General features: G+C 35.2%; 1 protein-coding gene across 6 annotated transcripts in view; it reads left to right on the top strand.

Moving 5' to 3' along the window:
* Positions 1-20,029, top strand: part of NOL4 (nucleolar protein 4) — a 304,984-nt gene that overhangs the window by 149,852 nt on the left and 135,103 nt on the right. For all 6 annotated transcript variants that reach the window (XM_033087854.1, XM_033087852.1, XM_033087857.1 and 3 more), the window contains exon 6: positions 15,986-16,269. In XM_033087854.1, the coding sequence (XP_032943745.1) occupies positions 15,986-16,269 (284 nt within the window). The remainder of the gene's footprint in view (positions 1-15,985; positions 16,270-20,029) is intronic.

Here is a 20,029-nt window from a genome sequence, read left to right as displayed (position 1 = left end):
GGGTTGCTAGATGGGCGGGAGGGGTGGGGGGTGGGGGGGAGGGTGAGGGGATTGGAGGGCGTTGGTGACCACAGGATGGCCATGGGTTTGAAAATTAATCTGGGGAACGTAATTTAGTGGTTACCAGAGGGTAAGGGGGTTGGGGGGTGGGAGATGAGGGTAAGGGGGATCAAATATATGGTGATGGAAGGGGAGCTGACTCTGGGTGGTGAACACACAGTGTAATTTATGGATGATGTGATACAGAATTGCACACCTGAAATCTATGTAATTTTACTAACAATTGTCACCCCAATAAATTTAAAAAATAAAATTAAAAAAAAAAAAAAAGAAACAAGGGCTTTCAAACCAGAATTCCCTTCACTTTATCCAAAGAAAGATTTTACAAATGTCCATGGTATTGTAACATTGGTGTAGCAGCATGAAATATGGGGGTGGGGGTGGGGTGTGTATTTTGAACAGCTCTTAGCTAATTAGAAATAATCACATTGTAAGAGCTCTCATCTTGGTATTATTCAGTTTAAATTGAAACTTAGAGAAATTGTGTTTTGATGGTCAACCAAGACAGATTTTGTAATTCTCATTTGAAGAGAATTCAGTGACTTACCATGTGTGGAACAGTATAAATGAAAATGAGCAAATGTACCACTACTATAAAAAGAATACTCATTACCTGGGAATTCTTCAATTCTTAGCTGTTTTTCATTTTTCTCAAGCTCAATCTGACATTACTGTTTGCCAAGCTTTTTATAATGATAAATGAAGCATCAGCCAAAACAAAATGTTTTCCCTTCTTCTATTGACTTTGTTAAACTGTGTTTCTACTTGGTGACTTTACATATACTACTTTATGCAAAGGAGTGTTAAAGCAAGGTCCACACTCCCCATGAACATCTAGGAAAATATGATTTACATGTGTGAGAAATTAGTGTATAATATAAAAAGTTTTGAAATATGAAAGGCATCAGCTTAGAAAGTAGGATCGATGTAGTTTGGAATCATCAATTTAATTCTTTAGGCATTTGCTGAATGCCCACTGCACACAAATCATAAAGCTTCAGGGCATACAGCAAAGAAAAAAGGCCTCGCCTCTGTTCTCTCACTGTTTGTAATTTCGCGGATTTGGTGTTCAGCGGAAGAGGAAGAGGTTATGTCCCTGGAGGATATTTCTTCAACTTCAGTGTCTCCTATACTAATACGCATTAATGATCAGTTTATCACTTTATTTATGACAATTCCCAGGATATTTCTCCCTAATCCCATGATGGCTATCCCCATTACCGTTCACCAAATACCTATTCTCCTGTACCTTTCACCAAATACCTATTCTCCTGTACCTTTCGCCAAATACCTATTCTCCTGTACCTTTCGCCAAATACCTATTCTCCTGTACCTTTCACCAAATACCTATTCTCCTGTACCTTTCGCCAAATACCTATTCTCCTGCCTACTTGACAGCTCCTTGTTTTAGAATTTTTCCAAGCCCCCTTCACCATTGTCTTATTCCTCCTCCCAATCGATCGCTTCTCCTCTTCCTCCTTAGTTCACTTTCTTTTTATTCTATTTTGATATAAAACCATTTCTAAAGCCCGCCTTCCTTGGAAATCAACATAGCATAGTTGTTTCCACGTGCTGGATGTCACATCTGCCATTAAGGACCAGCTTTGCCATCCGTTAACTGTGCTACCTTTAGTGAATCACAGGATCTTTTTAAGCTTCAAACATTTTCACATTAGTAAAAGGAGGTAATTAATGCCTATCTATTTTACCTTACTGGGTCTGTAGGAAGTATATATTAGATCAATTGGGAAAATCACTTTTTAAATAGAAAAGTAACAAATATGTTGCTATTCTCCTTCAACAATAGGATTTTCATTTTCTGTATCCTCCAAATACTGATGTTAATATTGATCTTCTTTTATCTCATATATTTGTAAATTATTTCCTTATTATTTTTCTCCTCCCATTCATTCAAATCTTTAGCAAATTTCCTAAGATGATTTCATGATTTCATTTGATATCATTCAGCCCTTAATGTCAAATACAGTTGTCTTTGGTTATCAATACCATGTAATTGGTCATTCTGTATTACTTCCTGTAATCATGGTGACATTGAAAGTTCATCTACATTTATAAAAACATCATGCTTGTTCAATTTATTTAGTTGCAAGAAAGGTAGGCAGTAGGCTTTTGTTACTGTTAGTGGAAAGTGGTAGCAGGCTCTTCTTTGTGATTACTGATTTTACGAAGTACTGCAAATGGGTAACCTCAGGAGCCTCCTAAATCTAAAGTTAACTAATTTCCCCCACATATAGCACACCACCTGTCTTTTTCATAGTCTTCTCACAATATCCAAACGTGTTTCCTACTGAGGGGTAGCAGTAGGGTTGAGACAGAAATTTGGCCTGGAGTTGGGAAACCAGTCTCTAATCCTGTGTTTGTCACTGTCAGTGTGACTTGAGCAAGTTCTTCATTTTGTTTGTACCAAGATCTTTGAAATAGGAAGCCTGGATAGTGTTTTCTTATTCTCAGGTCTGTTTTTAATATTGTAAGGGCAATGACTACCAAAATGATTTGTACAATTAAAGTATTTAATGATTCAAAGCAATTGTTATTACTCAGGTGAATCTCTTATAAGCCCTTTTGTTTAAATAAATCAGAATAATTTAGTCTTTGTTAAAAAAGATACTATTCCTTTGACAAGTGTTTAAATAATAATACTTTATAATTTGCCACCCAAAACTCTTACTGACTTTGAATCCTGTAAGATGGCCGACAAGTTTATTAATACCACTGTTACTAATGATAAAGAATTTCAACTCCTGAGATAGAAATAGTGAAGAAAGCTTGGTGAAATGTCTTGGATATCGAGTAATGAATTGACAGTAAGGAAAAAAAATCACAAAATATTGACTATAATAATATCACAAGTACTAGAAAACAGAAGTCTAGAGACCAAAGTAAGGCACAATATATCAATTGCCATCCTGTCTGGAAAATGGAGCCCTTTCCATGTCATTCATCAGAAAAACTTAATACAAAACACTATTTACGATGGTGTTGGAAGAGCTCAAAAGCCGAATGGGATAGTAAAGCAACATAGGATTTAATAACAGAAGAAAGATGCTGCTACGACCAGTGATGGAAGTGCAGGGGAGGAGTTGGTATTACTAGATCCCGAGAGCCAGAGCTACCTGGTAGGATGAGATTCACCAAAGATACTTCCTGGAAAGAGTTGGGACATGGAGAAGTAGCACTTCATGCTGGAGACAGAGAGGTCATCTGAATCAAACCGGGTGTGTGCGTGGGATAGGGAACAGGGATAATCAAGGATTTTCTCCCATCCTCAATCTCTCTCTCTTTTTTTTTCTTTCTTTTTTTGGTAGGCATGCAAATCACTACAATCATTTTCGAAAGTAGTATGGCTGTATATTCCAGTGGTGAACATACAGATATCCTCTAACCTAGCTGTTCCTAGGTATATACCCATCAAAAATCTATACATATGTTCACCAAAAGACAAGAATGAGCAAGAGCATTCATAGTTACGTTCTTAATAGCATAATGTTCATCAAAGTAGAATGGGTAAATAAATGCTTCTCGGATGATCATCAGGCATAACATTGAACAACAGAAGCCAGACATAAATGAATACATAGTATATGAGTAAAATTCAAAAACAAGCAAAACAATACATGGTGTTAGAAGTCACACTGGTTACCTTTAGGGGAGTAGTGAATGGGAGATGGGGCACAAGGTGGGAGATTTCTGGCTGTAGTAATAGTCTATTTCCTGATGTGACGAAAGTGTGTATATTTTGTGAAAAGTCATGCTCTTCACAAGGTATACACGTATAATTTGTATATTTTTTTCTAATATATTTAAGTTTACTTAACCTCCCCCCCACTCCAAATGACTTTAAATGGTATATAATTTTTCTAGACATCTCACATATATAAACCATATAGATGGTATGCTTCTACCCCTACCACTCCATCAAAAGGGCTCTTGCTAGATCACTAATAACTTACATGTTGTCAAAAACCGTAGACAGCCTTTACATTCTTATTGTACTTAATGTCTCAGCAGCATTTAGGTTTACCTTTTTTTCTCAAATACTCTTTGACACCCGGTTCTCCGCCTATCTCTGGTCATGTCTTCTGAGACACCTCTGTAAAGTTCTCAGTTCATCTTGTAATTGCTGGGTTCCTCAGGACTCAATCCTAACTCTTTGCTTACTCTACCATTTCTCCCCAGGTTATCTCTTACATTCCTGACTAAAATACCAACGACCACATGTGCTGAAAACTCCTAAATTCCTATCTTCAGCCCAGACTTCTCGTCTGAGCTCTAGGCTCTGGTATCCAGCTTCCAACTTAACATTTATCTCAAAGGCATCTTACAATGAACATATTTAATTAAACGCTTGATCTTTCCCGTGTTTCTACATCTCTAGTCTTATCTCTACAAATCTTATCTCCATAAATATCTACATTCAGCCCTTGGTATCCACAAGTTCACATCCAAGGAATCAATCCCCATCCTCAATCTCTTGCCAGGATCTCCTGTTGTTTGAACCAAGTCATAAGACAATAAGCAAGGGAATCTGGGAAATGGTTTGCAAAGAAATGATCTGAGGGCAAACCAGCAAATTACCAGTATAAGGTGAAGGAGTATGTTGGGGAGAACCTTTCAGAATACTTATTTTAGGACTGAGTTATTCTTTAAGTCCAAGAAGTGCTTGGTGGTTTAGGTTTCTTGCTATCTCAGAATGTTGGGACAAGAGCTTCAGCTTCTCTATTGAGTAGTCCTGGTTCACCCACTACAGAGAGGAAATTTTGGGGCACTTAGGAGAAAACATCATGGAACATACACTTTAATCATCAGCTTCTAAGTTACTCTAAAACCTGGGAATTTAATAGATCTAGTATAATTGCAGAATTTCTCCCTCTACACACACTGCCAAAGCACAATATACTTCTTTACCTACTTGTTAATGGCCGAAAATATCAAGAGAAAAAAGCCTTTTATTCCACAATGAGAGATAAAAGATTTAAATTACAAGTGCCCAGCTGATGGAATATTTTTCTGTGGAGGCATTTCAGTCAAAGGATATTCAATTAATCAATCTGTCAATCTATTCTTCTGGAAAATGACTTACAGAGAGCCAGTGTGCATACAAATAGTTGGAGGACTTGCCGCAAAAATGGAAAAGAGAACATGAGGGACCCAGAGAACAAACTTTGAAGATTTTTGGTAATTTTCCCTAGAATGATACTCTTTACTTACTATTTGAGCAAAACCAACAATGATTTCAGCACACGTGAACCCGTAGATGGTACACAGCTCTGCTTTATGGACAGAGTAAAAATTCTTGATTTTGCAAACATGCACTTGACCTCAGTAAACACCTTTTTTCCCAGGAGTTTGGTAATCAAGGTAATCAAGGTGATCCTTTTCCCTGAAATTTTCAACCCTTTAGTAAACACATAAGCTCTTTGGGCAAAATCAAAGCCATTTATGAGTCTTAAAAAGTGAGACTAGACTGGCTCTTGTTCATTAGTTTTAGTCAAAGGAGAGAATATTTGTCCTACTGGCTTCTTTTTCTGACAATTTACTAGAGATTTAGTAAATGGATTTAAAATAACCTCAGATTCAGTCTTATTAAAGTTAGATTTGACAGCTGTCAGTCATATTTAGTTATCTTGGTATGACCAGTTGCCTCCCACAATAGCATATTCAACCAATTAGTTGTTTGATAATATCTATGCTAATTTCCTACATGTGGCCCCGAAACTCTTATATGAAAAATGCTTCTAAATTCCCTGCCCCTGACCAAGGTAAACTAAATCAAGTTGTTGGCAAAGTTTAATTCCTTGAGGTTGTAGGACTGAGGTCCCTATTTCTTTCCTGGCTGTCAGTGGGGATCTCTCTCAGCTCCTTAAGATTTCCTGCATTCATTCCTTGTTATGACTTCCTCCATCTTCAGTTCATCAATGGTACACTGAAAAACCTTGTGCTTTGAATCTCTCTGACTTCCTCTTCTGCCACTAACCAGAGAAAGCTGTGTGCTAAGTGCTCATGTGAATAATTCAGTGCCCATCCCAATAATTTCCCTATTCAAGATCCACTGTACCATATGACATACCATAATCATATGAGTACTATCAAGCAATATCAAATATCATATTTACTGATTCTGGGAATTACTGTGTGGAATCTTGGAGGGGAAGGGAGGGGCACTTTTACATTTCCTACCACAATATCTAATGCAGTAAAACATACAATAAGTAGTTCAAGAACATATATAAGAATGGAAAAAGACTCATAATCTTAAATAGACACTAAATATCTGATTGTGATCTCCTGTGATTATCCAGTTCAACAAATAATTATTGAATATTTATTATCTGCCAATCACAAACTGATAAAGTAATAAGTATTATTTATTTTATATTGAACTTACCCTTCAATAGCTAACATTTCATACACACTTCTTAGAGATAGACAAAACTTATTTGACATTTTGATAATTTTGTCGGAATCATTTCCCATATATTGTACAAAAAAACTAATTCTGTATAACTTTAAATCCTTGAACTTCTGACAGGTAATAAAACACTTTAAAATTTTCAAATGTTTGATTCACTTATATGTTTTCCAATAATCTCTTAGAGTGTTCTTTTTTCAGGTTTAGAATCCCCTACTTCTTTGACTGTATTTTATTACATGATTTCAAGTCCCTTCAACATATAAGTTATATTTTTAACTGGACATAGTCAAGTCACCTAACATGTCTGTTTCTCAGTTTTTTTCAGAAGTAAAACAGATATTATGCATTAGTTAAAGTTGCTTTTTCAAATTAAAAAAATTGTCATTGGCTAAATTAAACAAAAACAGTACAAACAATGGGACTTTATTGGAGGAGCACTGGAGTTTCTCACAAAATTCATAAAGGAATCAGTCCCCCAATAATCTGGAAAGGTAATAACTAAAGGCAGCCCAAATTTTAGAAAAATGATGGGAACTCCACTGATAGTAATTTTTACACTTTCTTTCTAGAGGTTAACATAAAAAGACCAAGTCCAGTGAGTCTCTTTTTCTGTCTCATAGCTCCAAACTTATCCAGGGTGGCAAGAGATTATGCCTCCTGGAACCTATGTTTATGTATTAGGAGGGGATTGTATGCACAAGGTTTCCATCCCTATAGGTGCTTAGGACATACCATCATTTGGCTGCTAGAACACATATACACCATCACACAGCACACAACTTTTTCATAAATCCCTAGAAAATTCCACTGAATGCTTACCACCAATTTCACATAAACCACAAATAACCTAATTTCCCCCCAAGGGAACTAAATCTAAGTCATGTCCAGCTAGTGTACTCAGAGTTGATAATGAAGGGTCCCACTTTCCTGTGGCGAGATCACCAAGTGGTGTTCGTTCCTCTTTTAGTTCTATAATAATTGAAATTATACACTTAATGGACTAACTAGTATAGTTATCTACTATCACCACACCGTATATACAACAGTATAAATAAAACTTAAGGAATGAGGAATGTGTTTTTAATCTTCAGACACTTGATAGGAAACAAAGAAATCTAGATAAATAGGTAAAGAGAGCCAAGGTCCTACTCAGCTTTGTGACACTTGTTTCAAATAATAAGCTTGTTATCGTTATGTCTTCTTTATTTTATTGCTCTTCAGATTTTCAGGATAAAGTATTTCTTGATTTATTATTGGCAAGCAGAAAACCTCTTGAGTTGTTGTTTGGCTAAATGCCAAGTTAGGGAAACTCCTTTTGGATCACACTAATTTTAGCTTGTTTTTTGAATTAACCCCAAATCTTTGACATTTTTTTTTAAATTTAACTTAGTTATCAGTTTAGCATAATTCATGATAAATCCCTGAGCCATTTCTTCTATAAATTGTCACATCATTTTCGAACAGAATGACTTTATAATAATACTATATCATACTGTTTTTTGTTTCTATTGTCAATTTCATGTGTTTTCTGAGACATTTTTCTCCAGTGGTTGGCTGTCAACTCTCTTTGAAAACAATGAACTGCTATTTAATGATTGTCTTAGATTCACTTTAAATTTAAAATGAGAATTTATCATTGTATAGACTGCTTGTTGTATAAAACAGAACATCAGAAAACCCACAGTAGCAATTGTTTTACTTTTCATTTGTAGCAGTAAATAGCCAATGTGTGAGTGCCATACACAACTGCATTAGTGTATTATACTATCACATTGTCTTATTTATCAGTTAATCTATTTATCTGCAAGACAGACATATATCTATCTATCATGTCAACTTGGTGTAAAGCACTAAGCTGGGTTCTATAGAAGAGCACAAAGAAACATAAGATGTAAAATACATGCCTTGTGGACACTTCGAGTCTAATTGGTAAATAAAACATAGATTTTAGAGTCATAAGATGACAAGGTATTGTGAGGTGAGAAAAAGGACTAAACAAAGCCCCAGTGGAATCTAGAATATGAAGGTTGGTGTAGGGATTTGAAAATCTGTGACAGCTATGATTATTATGGTATAATTTAAAATAATTTTTTAAAAAAAGGTAGCACATCATCTAGCTCAAGACCACTTGCCTTGGAGTTCATGGATAAGTCACGGGGGTCATGATTTAGGAGGAGAATATATGTATATGTAAATTTTCACTTCTAACTGAAATTTAACATTTCATTGTATTATTAATGTAGGCAGTCAAACACAGTGGTATTCATAGTAATGAATCAACAGAAAGAAATCATAGATATTTTCAATTCACATTGTAAAAATATGAAAGATGTTTATGCATAGCCTGTTCTATAAAATATCTAGTTCTTTGAAACCCTAAACCAGCTAACCAGTAAGCATGAAAATAGTAGTCTATAATTTATTTTCATTAAGAAATCACTGATATGTTTTTGCGTTGATGGCCATTTAAAAAAATGAGTCACCTTAGAATTGGGAGCAAGTTTTGTTATTGGTCAGTTGACAGTGGCTCCGAGGTAGGAACAGAGATAGACTTTTCTCAGACTAGATTTGTAATTAGTGGGTTTCTCTAAGTACTTGACCTGGAAAAACAATTAATAATTGTACAAGTGATCCAGAAAAAGGACTATATGGTAAAATATCCACCACTCTCTAAAATATACAATTCCCTGCCTTAGCATGTAGAATGTACTCAATTCCCTACCCTCTTCCAGCTTTTTCCTGCTTTTGGTGCTTTTTCTTATTGATTTTCCTACATTGGAATAACCTCCACCATCACCATCATTTCTCTACATATATCTCACCTTCTTCAAATTGCATCTCTTATACAAGTCAAAGGCCTTTCCTGATGCACCATCCGCATCCCCAGCGATTATGGCTGACTTTTCTTTCTGTGACGAACCCTGTTTATTTACTGTGCCTTATAGGGCACTCTTCATGTGTTAGACACTATTTTCTACCTTGCACTGTGATTATTTTGTTATAATCTAAGTTTTGAACAGACTCCATATGGAGTCTTAGTGGATTCACAGTGCCAAGAAGAGTGGCTAGCACACAATGAATATTTGGTTAAAAGTTTTAAACAAAGTAATAGAAAGAATATACACCACCACCTTATTGATAATGCAAATTATTTTTATTGTGCTGACCTTTAGTTATATGCTTTGAAACATCCAGTTCATCTCTGTGCCTTCTCTGTATTGCTCCTTAAATTAGAGCCCATTCTTCAAATGCCAAAGACTGAATTAGGAATGACCAGAAAAGGGTAACAACCCCTGAAGAATTTAATTTAGTGGAAAACTGAATCCCTTTGTTACTTTCTTACCTGCAATATCGGTTTTATCATTTTAAAATCAATGTCCTTTAACCTTTTAGCAGTAGTCATACATACGTATATACACACATGTATGTATTTATTTACGTTAGTAAACTTCTTAGTGTGGAATGTTTTGACTTCAAAATGTAGCATCATTCATTTTTTGTACGTGTTTAAGAGAGCATTACTAAGTATTATACAATCTGGATAATATTTTGAAGATACCAACAAAAACAGATGATTGCATTTTGACTATCTTTTCAAAGGTTTTTGTGGTATTAAAGATTTGGAAGTACAGGACTTTTGTAGTCAATAATTGGAGTTTTTGCATATAAGAAAACAAATGATAAAACACTGGACAGGAGTTTACTTAAGTTTTAAAAACTATATTATAGAAGATAAGGAAAACAGAAATTCAAAGAATGGAAAGGTCATCAGAAGGATTTGAAGAAGGGAAATGAGAATAATGTGGAAGGAATTTCTAGATGGGCAAAAGGGTGACAAGGGCAGGAATGAGTCAGGGAGTTGGGCTTGGGTCAGGAATGGGACAGTGGAGGGCTGCAAAGGATCCTTTAGACTAGATCGCTCACTTTGTATTGCAGAGTAGAGGGCGCTATGGTTAAGATGTAAGGTATAGTCTAGTAATGGATAAGCTTACTTTTCTTTTTTTTCTTTTTTTCTTTTTTTTTAATTGGGGACCCTAAAGCTGGTAGAAGACTTAGAACAGAGATCAGGAGTGGTACAAAGAATTTCATCTAAACTCTACTTTGCAAATAGATTTCAAAGAATTTAAATTTTTTTGGGGGGGTATTATGGTGTTAATCTGGAGCAAGATTATATACATCTATATTTTGGGTTTAAAAGTTAGTTTTATGGCAAAATATGAAAGGGACGTTTTCTAAGTAGGTATCAAAGTACTAGAGCTGGAGGACTGTGGTACATTTGGGGACAAATGATAAAAAGCTTTTGGACTCTGTCAATATCTGACCTGGATTTTAGGACTAAATTTCCAAGTATCAATCTTAAAATAAGGATAATATATATCTTTTCCTACTCACTTTGCCCAAGGCACTTGGCCTGAAGGCCATAATGAAGAGCTACTGAAAGTAACTGAGTAAGAAAGTAGGTCAGATGCTTTGGGAGATTTCAAATACATTTATCACATATTATTAGATAGATAGATAGATAGATAGATAGATAGATAGATAGATAGATAGATAGATAGATAGATGTAGGATGTATACTTAAATACACACACATACATACTGTTACAGGTTAATTCTCTCTATATAGAGAGAGCTAACCATTGAATCTGATACTGATGAAACTATTTTATACAAAATGCCGGTGGGGATGTTGAAATAATTGAAATAAATAGTACCTCTAGGGTCTGTACTAATTGGTAGAGGTAATGGGGAGTAGGGAAGGAAGAAGAAGACAGTGAATGGCCTGCCACTTATAGTTCCTGTTACTGTTCCTTAATAGACAAAAGCCACAGCCGAGCTAATTTGGACAGCCCTCTCCACAATACGATGTCCATCCCATTAAAACTAACCTCAGCACAAATGCAGCCCAAAACATCCAACTGCCCTCCTAATGTCACTAGATTCCACACTTCCCTGTCATCACATTCCACATTCTCCTCTGTTGCTAGGTACCCTGGGCACTCTTAATTTCCAAAGCTCCAGGTGCTGTTTTTCTTTGGGACTCAAATACAGAGTCTTTGGTTCCAATGCTATGATACCCAGACTAGAACTTGAGAGAAGCATCATCGCCCTGGGCCTGTGAACCTAAAGGCCATACCCACAGATGTACATCCTCTGTGTAGCAGCCGGTACCCACAAACCAGCAACCACTCAGGATGCAGCAAACTATGTTGGGTAAGGAGGCAGATTTTCTCTTTAAAGCGGTAAACTGAATTGGTTATGATAAACAGGAGTCTGAGATTTGTGATTTTTAATTCTGAAAAAGTGTCTTTAAGTAAGAGAGAATAAAAACTGTTAATGTGGTTACCCAAAACTAGACAATGAAAAATGGTTAATTTATCCTCAGTTTAAAGTGTGCTCACTTCTTTATATTGAATTTTTCTAATACAAACATCAAAAACTTTCTTTTAAATTTTGATTTATAAATAGTGGCATGTGACATTATTGATTCTTTACTATTTACTTTATAAAAATGTGAATATATATTTGATACAAATGAGTAAATCATTTATTTGTTCTTCAGAAAGCATACTGCTTTACTCAGGAATGAAATATGTAAAGCTGTTGAATTTAGTTACCGTGGTAACATCTGGAGTGAACTACTCTGTCTAAAAATATTTTCTTCTTTATTCATTTGTTTGTACCAAAATTATACATACCTGATTTTTATTAAAGACTCTCCTAATAAATGTTTATCTTACCTGAAAAATGAATAAGTAGTACATTATTTACTAAATATGTATGATGATTTCAGGTTAAAGAAACAAATATAGCATGTTTAAATATTTTTTTTTCTTTTTCTTCTAAATTTTATTGGGGAATATTGGGGAACAGTGTGTTTCTCCAGGGCCCATCAGCTCCAAGTCATTATTTTTCTAGGGTGAAGCTCAGCTTCAAGTCCAGTCGCGGTTTTCAATATTAGTTGCTGCATGCGGGAATTGAACCGGCAACCTTGTTTTTGAGAGCTCGCTCTAACCAACTGTGCCATCTGGCTGCCCCTCTGGCAGCTCAGGGGCAGCTTGTTGCTTTCAGTCTAGTTGTGGAAGTCACAGCTCACTGGCCCATGTGTGAATCGAACCTGCCACTCCATTGTTGAGAGCTTGTGTTCTAATCAACTGAGCCGTCCCGCCACCCTAGCATGTTTAAACTATGCTAGGTACTGGATTTATTTTATGCTAATGTAGATTTGATTTTAAAATGTAATATTTATTTAGGGTTATTCATTCTTTTACCACATTGATAAAAAGTTTCTTTCGTGACATGTTTAACCTTTTTAAAAGAATTTTACTAGAAAATGGTACATCACATTTTTCTTCATGGATTAGGTAATTGAACATGAATATGTCAATGATACTTACCTTTGAACTTGCTTGGAAAGAAGTAACTTAAAATAATCTGAAATGACCTTTCATATTTTAACATAAGGATTTGACTTAGCATAAAAGAACATGCACAGTTTTCCAAATTACATATGTGTGTATACATGCATATCATTATATACATATCATTCCCTAATTCTGTATTTCAAAAACATTACATATTTCACTGTTAAAAGGAGATTTTTGATTTCTCAACCTAATAGCTATAAAAACAGCCGTGTCATATTATTTATGGCCAGTTTTCTAAATTCTCTTATGTATGTTTCTCTCCACATAAAGTCTTTTCTTGAATGGCTACCTTTCAAACAGTGATTTGATAGTAGAATCTTTGAACACGTTAACTTTTTCTCAAAATAAGTTTAGAAAAATTGTTTTAAAATATTATTTGATTTAAAATTAAACATTGATGCTCTGGAGCAAGAGACCTTGCTTCGTCCTCAACCCTTTACTATCCCACTACCAGTCTTACCTATTCTATGCTTATGATTTTTCTAGTCCCCTTTTCTTCACTCTTGCTGCCTTAGGTTGGGCTTTAAACAGTGCTGACTTAGATGACTTATAGATCTCTTAACTGGTCTCCTCAGCTTCCATTTTGTTGTCTTCATACCATTCTCATCAGAGTCTGAGTACCGTATTTTGCTGTGTATAATTTTTGCCAAATTTGTGAGGGAAAAATAAGGATGAGCATTATACATGGGTAGTATTAATTCTGTATCTATATACATGTTTTTAATTATTTTATTTATGCTTATGAGTTAAAAGTGTAACTCTAGAAATCAGTAACAATATCCATATGCAAAATAATACCCTGTAATATGATAATCAGTTTTGTTGAACTTACGATGAACTTGCAACAACGAAGAGGTTTTGGCCTTCTATGATGAATAAATATCCTAAATTTGTTACCATTACACAAAATTTCTTGTACCTTGTATCTGTTCTTGTGTTTTGTAATTATTTGTTATATAAAATTTCTTGTACCATAATACGTTAAAAAATAAATGCTAAAATTTCTTTATAATTAAAAAAACAGGTACCTAAATGTAAACAAATAAAAACTTGAATTATTAAAAAATTAAAACGAAAGATTTATTTCCCTGGAAGTTTGGGCCGAAAACATGGGTGCGCATTATATAATACATGGGAGCACATTACACACGGCAAAATACAGTAATCTCTTTAACACATAATTTTGTTAACATCACTTTCCACAATAACTTGAAATTGCTCCTGTTTGTTCTCTAGGTACAATCCAAGCTCTCTGATATGCAAAACACTTTCCCTGGCATTCTCTTCCTCCCTTTCTAGGTTTCTCTTTCTTTACTTTCTCCTTTGTGCTCAGCCCTGCATATTCTTCCCTCTGTGAATTTGCATCTGTTGACTTCTGGGGGGAAAATGCTCTTGTCCAATTTCTTCACCTGGTTAAGGCCTACCCATCTTTTGGAATTCAGTTGTATGACACTATCTTTTGGAAAACATTTGTGATATCTTTATCCCTTGCTTTGGATCATTGCTTTATTTTGTTCTTCATTTTAAATTATGTCTCTTTTAGTTATCTGTGAACTTATTGAAGGCAGACTCTCTATAGACCAAATATTTAACCCCCTTTAGGCCAAGTGTAGGCACTCAATAAATTTTGAATAAATAAACGAACAGGTGAGTTATACTACTTAGGAATTTAAATATTATTTTCATGAATTTAATTGATTAGAAGGCATTAAATATTTCATTGCCCCCGCCTGCAAAAATAAAGCATACTTGAAAATACTCAGAAATCAAACAAAAATCCAAATACTGAATATTGTTACTCTTGCTTACTCTTATTTATTTGGTTTCATCAATAGCTTTTAGCTAAAGGAAACAATTTAACATTTTTGTCCTTTGTAATCATTTAAAATTAATAGCAAATTCTTATGTGTGTAAAGATGAAATTAAGAGAAATAGAGTTTGATATTTTTATATAAACTTGTTTCTTGCTCTCATTAAAATGTCATTAATATACTATTTGCTAAACAAATTATTTATTTTAAAGCCAGAAAATTTTAATTAACTCTGCTTCTTCCACTTCTTTTCTGTTTTGCTTTTTTCTATAGTATCTTATTTTTGTTATTGGAAAATTATATATATTGTAGATAATTAAGAATATTAGAAAATCCAGTGCCATACAGTTAAGAAGAAATCAATATTAACATTTTAGATTATATCTTTTCAGCCTTTTCCCTCTGTGTTTATGTGTTTTCTTTTCACAAAATGGGGATCATATTGACCACACTCTTTTGTAGCTAGATTTTTCCATTTAATGCTTCATGACTCACATTTTCCATATCTTTAAAATGGAATGTTAATAACTCCAAAATATTCTAATCATTGCCACATGTATTAAGCCACTCCTCCTCCTCCTCCTCTTCTTCCTCCTTTTTCTTCTCCTTCTTCTTCTTCTTCTTCTTCTTCTTCTTCTTCTTCTTCTTCTTCTTCTTCTTCTTCTTCTTCTTCTTCTTCTTCTTCTTCTTCTTCTTCTTCTTAATATATATCACTGATACATTTTTGCTGTTATAAACAACACTGGTATAAATTTCTTCTCACCTGCACAGAAATACACACAATGATTAAACTCCTTAGACTTTCAAAGTCCAGACATGTAATGGCTGGAGAAAAGTTTGTGAGCACTTCTAATGTTCTAGATGCAATTAAACACTCACAAAGCTTGAACCACTATATACCCAATCGCAGGATAGATGATGCTTTAATCAGAACATTTTTACCAAACCTGGGTATTCTTACTGGAAAAATGAAAATTATCTTACTCTCTTTGTTTAAATTTACTTTTTGAGATTGCATTTGAGCTTAAAATGCTTTTCTATTTTTTTCTTCTTCTTTTGTTTACTTCTTCTTGTGCCTAAATGTGCCCACTAGATTAAAAATAACAATGACTGCTTCACGAATGTATTGCTAAGAATAAGTTACACATATATGTAAAATTAGCACAATGCACATAATACGAGCTCAATGAATGCTAGTTGAAATAGAAACTGAATAGCACATTAATTAAAATATAAATTTTTCTTTCCAACAGATGATTCCGCTGCAGAGAGCTTTAATGGCAATGAGACTCTGGGGCACAGTTCAGTTGCTTCAGGGGGAACACACAGCAGGGAGATCGGTGATTCCAATGGTGATGGCAAAACTGGGCTGGAGCAGGACGAGCAGCCACTGAACCTGAGTGACAGTCCCCTTTCAGCACAGCTGACTTCGGAATACAGAATAGATGACCACAGCAGTAATGGGAAAAACAAATATAAGAATCTTCTAATTTCTGACATCAAGATGGAACGAGAGGCAACAGAAAATGGAAGCAAGGTAAGGTCACATTACAATTTTTAGGGAATTTTTAAAAGGTCACAAAGAAATACATATTTATACAAGAGATGAAGATTATTGTCACTAAACATTTTAAATGAATTCCAATTATACAGTACAGGAAACTTACAACCATAGATACCATGTGTCCATATAATATAAACAATACATTTCAGGAATAACAGTGAGCTAAATGAATCATGTCTCAGGCAAAACTGTTGGTGTTTTTATATGTGGAATCACGTGATTTAATGTTTCTTGTTTATATAATCTTATGATCTGTCTCTGGGAGTTTGTTGAGCTTAGATGTGAAAGTATAGCTCTCAGAACACAATTTTCAACTATAAAAAAATCACTATCTTGTTTCTCCTAGATTGGATAGCTCTATGTAGTAATAAAGTTTCAATTAAATTCTCAAGTTTGCTTTAAAGACCTGAGAAATTTGGTCAGTAATTTATTTCACGTACATAAGAGAAATGTGTCAGTGTTCTAGATGAAACGCATGGATTAAATAGCTACTTGAACAAGTAATTTATCATAAACTGTGTAATACAAAAGACAGAAACATGTTTCAGACATATTATCTAAATTTCTAGATTCTTTATATTAGAATAAGTGACAATCTTCCCCATTCCCAATTGATTTGTTCTTTAAAAATTAAGCTCACATTGCTACTAGTTTGAAATAATGCACACTGGTGTTGCTGTATAATTTTTGAAGGTATACTTTTGAACACATGAGGACTTTTATAGAATATACATTTTTGACACCCCCCCCCCCCCCCACACACACACACACTCTCAGTCCTCATATTTAAATTAGATTTGTAGAACTGGTCTTTTGACAGAGATCCTGAAAACACAATGTCTTAATCTGAATTAATTTCTGAATTTGCTGAGGCACCATGCTTCCTAAATTGACTCTATTTAAATCCTCTTACTTGCCTGAGGGTGTGTTGTTTTATACTCTTTAAGCAAGTCACTAGACATTATCAGACACTTAAGCACTTCTGCCTGAGGGAGGCCGTTATAACTTATGCTGTGGTAAATGTGCAAATATTCTCTTCAATAGCTTAAAGCCACGTCACACATCACAAATGACTTATATTCACTAACAGAATCTGGATCACTGTAATACTTTTTACAGAACAAAATAACCCTCAAGTTTTCCTGCCATCCACTAATCCTGTCTTTATAAAATCTAAACAATCATAAAATGTTACGCTATGTATCTGTCAAATATTTTTCTAAAATTATCCAGTGGTTTGCTCTTTATCTCCTTGTTTATTATTACTATAGGAACGATGTTCATTAAAACACGTTCTAGCATACATCAAACAGAAGGAAGTTACATTTCTACCTCTATTAAAATGGAGCTATAAAAAACACAGTTTGGGCTGTATGTGAGGAATAAGATGAGAAATGGGCCTGGGGAGAAGGAGGCAACTCTGAGAAACTGAAAGTTTAATGGTTTGATAAAGGAAGAATAGCTTCCACAACCGACTGAGGAGTAGCCAGAGAGACAGAAATAAAATCAGAAGGTCAGAAGGGTATAGTGTGTGGAAGCTGAGTATAAGTCCACTTTTCAAGAAAGAGTGGTCAGCTCGGATGGACAATGCTGAGATATCAAATAAGATGAACATAGGAAATAATTGAACTTGTGAGAATGAAACCGGAGGCCAAACAAATCCGGGGCTCATGTGTTGGCCAATAGACCAACACAGGACGTGGGTCACAGAATAAGCATTTATCAGAGGACCAGTGGTCTGAGAAGGCAGCTAGCTAACACCTCTAAAAACTGCCTGAATGCTCACAGTCCAGCGTGGGGTATTTAAAGGAAAATCTAGGCGTTCCTCCAGAGGCTAGTGATAATTTTGGGGGTCTGCATGGAGTCTTCCATCTGGCCACATGATTCTCTGGTGGAGTCAGGAACCCAGGAACAATGATGTCATTAGCCAGAAAAGAATGCTAGACCATAGAGATTGTGATCAATAAGCCTAAAGATATTAATAATAAGTTTCAGGGTAATTTTCTAAAACAGGGAACTGGGTGGCACAGGGAACATTCTGAGCTCCAGCCACAGGGGGTTGATCTATTGTTAAGCTATAGGTAAGTCAAATAAAGGTGAGGCCGTACTGAGAGAGGACTTTACTATGGGGGTGCCAACCGGGCCCTGTTTCAAGAACCGTTTTGGTAGCACACTAGGGAGAGACTGTTTATTCACTCCTTCAAAAAGGACATATTAAATACCTGTCACCCTCGTACCAATGGAGTAGTTAGCAGAGATAACACAGAGAAGAGTCTTTATTCATAAGGCCCCCTTGATAAATAGTTTTGGCTAAGAACATACATATATGCAGAGAAGTTTCTTAGGCAAAGTATTGGCAAAGATCTACTCCTGTGTTAAAATATTGATCGTTCAAAGTGAGAAAATATTATTTCTATTGAACTACTAAAGAGGGCTTCTTAGAGGAAGTGAGCCTTGAACTTTGTAGGAAATATAAGATATTGCTATTTTTTTTTTCAGAAGGGGTCTCCTGTTAGACACTGTGAAGGGCCTAGAATACAGATGGAACATGAGTTGATCTCATATGGTAGGGAACCATTGGTAGGGAACATGGTATTTGAGGAAGAACCTGATGTTATGCAAGACAGACTATTTGCCACCAATTGATTTATTCACCAAATATTTACTGAGAGACTCCTGCATGCAAGGTGCTGTTGTGGGAAGCAAAAATATGGAAATAAATAAAGCAGAGTCCCTGCCCCTCAAAAAGTTATCTATCAGGAAAGAGGCAAATTTGTGATTACAATCTGATTTCATAAGTAGTATGATGGACATATAGCCGAGTGAAATGAGAGTGCAGAGGTGGGGCACCCAAGGGACTACAGTGATTCTTAGGGAAGACTTTATCCAGAGATTGATGCCAGGCATGAATGTAAAGACAAGTAGAAGTTATTCAGATGTGGAGGATTATATATGATAGAGCACGTTTTGAGGTATAGAGCCATGAGAGAGCATAGTTGGCATGGAGATTTGCAAGGAGCTTAGCATGGCCACAGCAGAAAATACGTGTGGAGGAATGGAGTATAAAGAGGCTCCATTGATAAAGACTTTGTGGGCCAATTTAAAGATTCTGGATTGTATCCTAGAGGTAGAGTTTAGCATGATAAGGTTGTGGTCATCTTGGAATTTTAGCAACATTTTTCTGGCAACATTATAGTGGATGAATAAGATAGGGATTAGGAAAAAAAAGATGAAAACTGGTTCGAGAGCATTTGTGGCAATCCAGAAAGAAAATAATGCTGGGATATTGAAAAAAAGAAAGATGAACATGTTACTTTTGTCTTTTGACATTTTATTTGTAGGACCACCATACAAAGCTCCATGGATTGTTGCCAAACTCCTAGGGATGTCTTTCACATAGAGCACAATAAGAATAAACTCTTTACCTCTATACATCCCAATAGGATGTAAATTCAATGAGTATAAGAGTGACGCTTATTTGCTTACTACAGTATGTCCAGCACCTGGCTTAATATCTGGTACATAGGAGTTTCTCAAATATTTTGAAGATAGAGAGCATTCTAGAATGACTCCAGGATTTTTGGCCTGTTGCCTGAGTGGATGATTATGCAGTTTAACAAGATCTGGAATGAAAAAAACATTTGAAGCAGTTTTTGACAGGTAAAGTTTGTGGTGCCTATACGGTATCCATTGGATATGTTCAATAGGCATTGGGGGAACTTATGTGTCAGCT

The sequence above is a fragment of the Rhinolophus ferrumequinum genome, chromosome 19 (assembly GCF_004115265.2).
Source record: "Rhinolophus ferrumequinum isolate MPI-CBG mRhiFer1 chromosome 19, mRhiFer1_v1.p, whole genome shotgun sequence".
Lineage (NCBI taxonomy): Eukaryota > Metazoa > Chordata > Mammalia > Chiroptera > Rhinolophidae > Rhinolophus > Rhinolophus ferrumequinum.
This window is presented reverse-complemented; position numbering and strand designations above follow the sequence as displayed.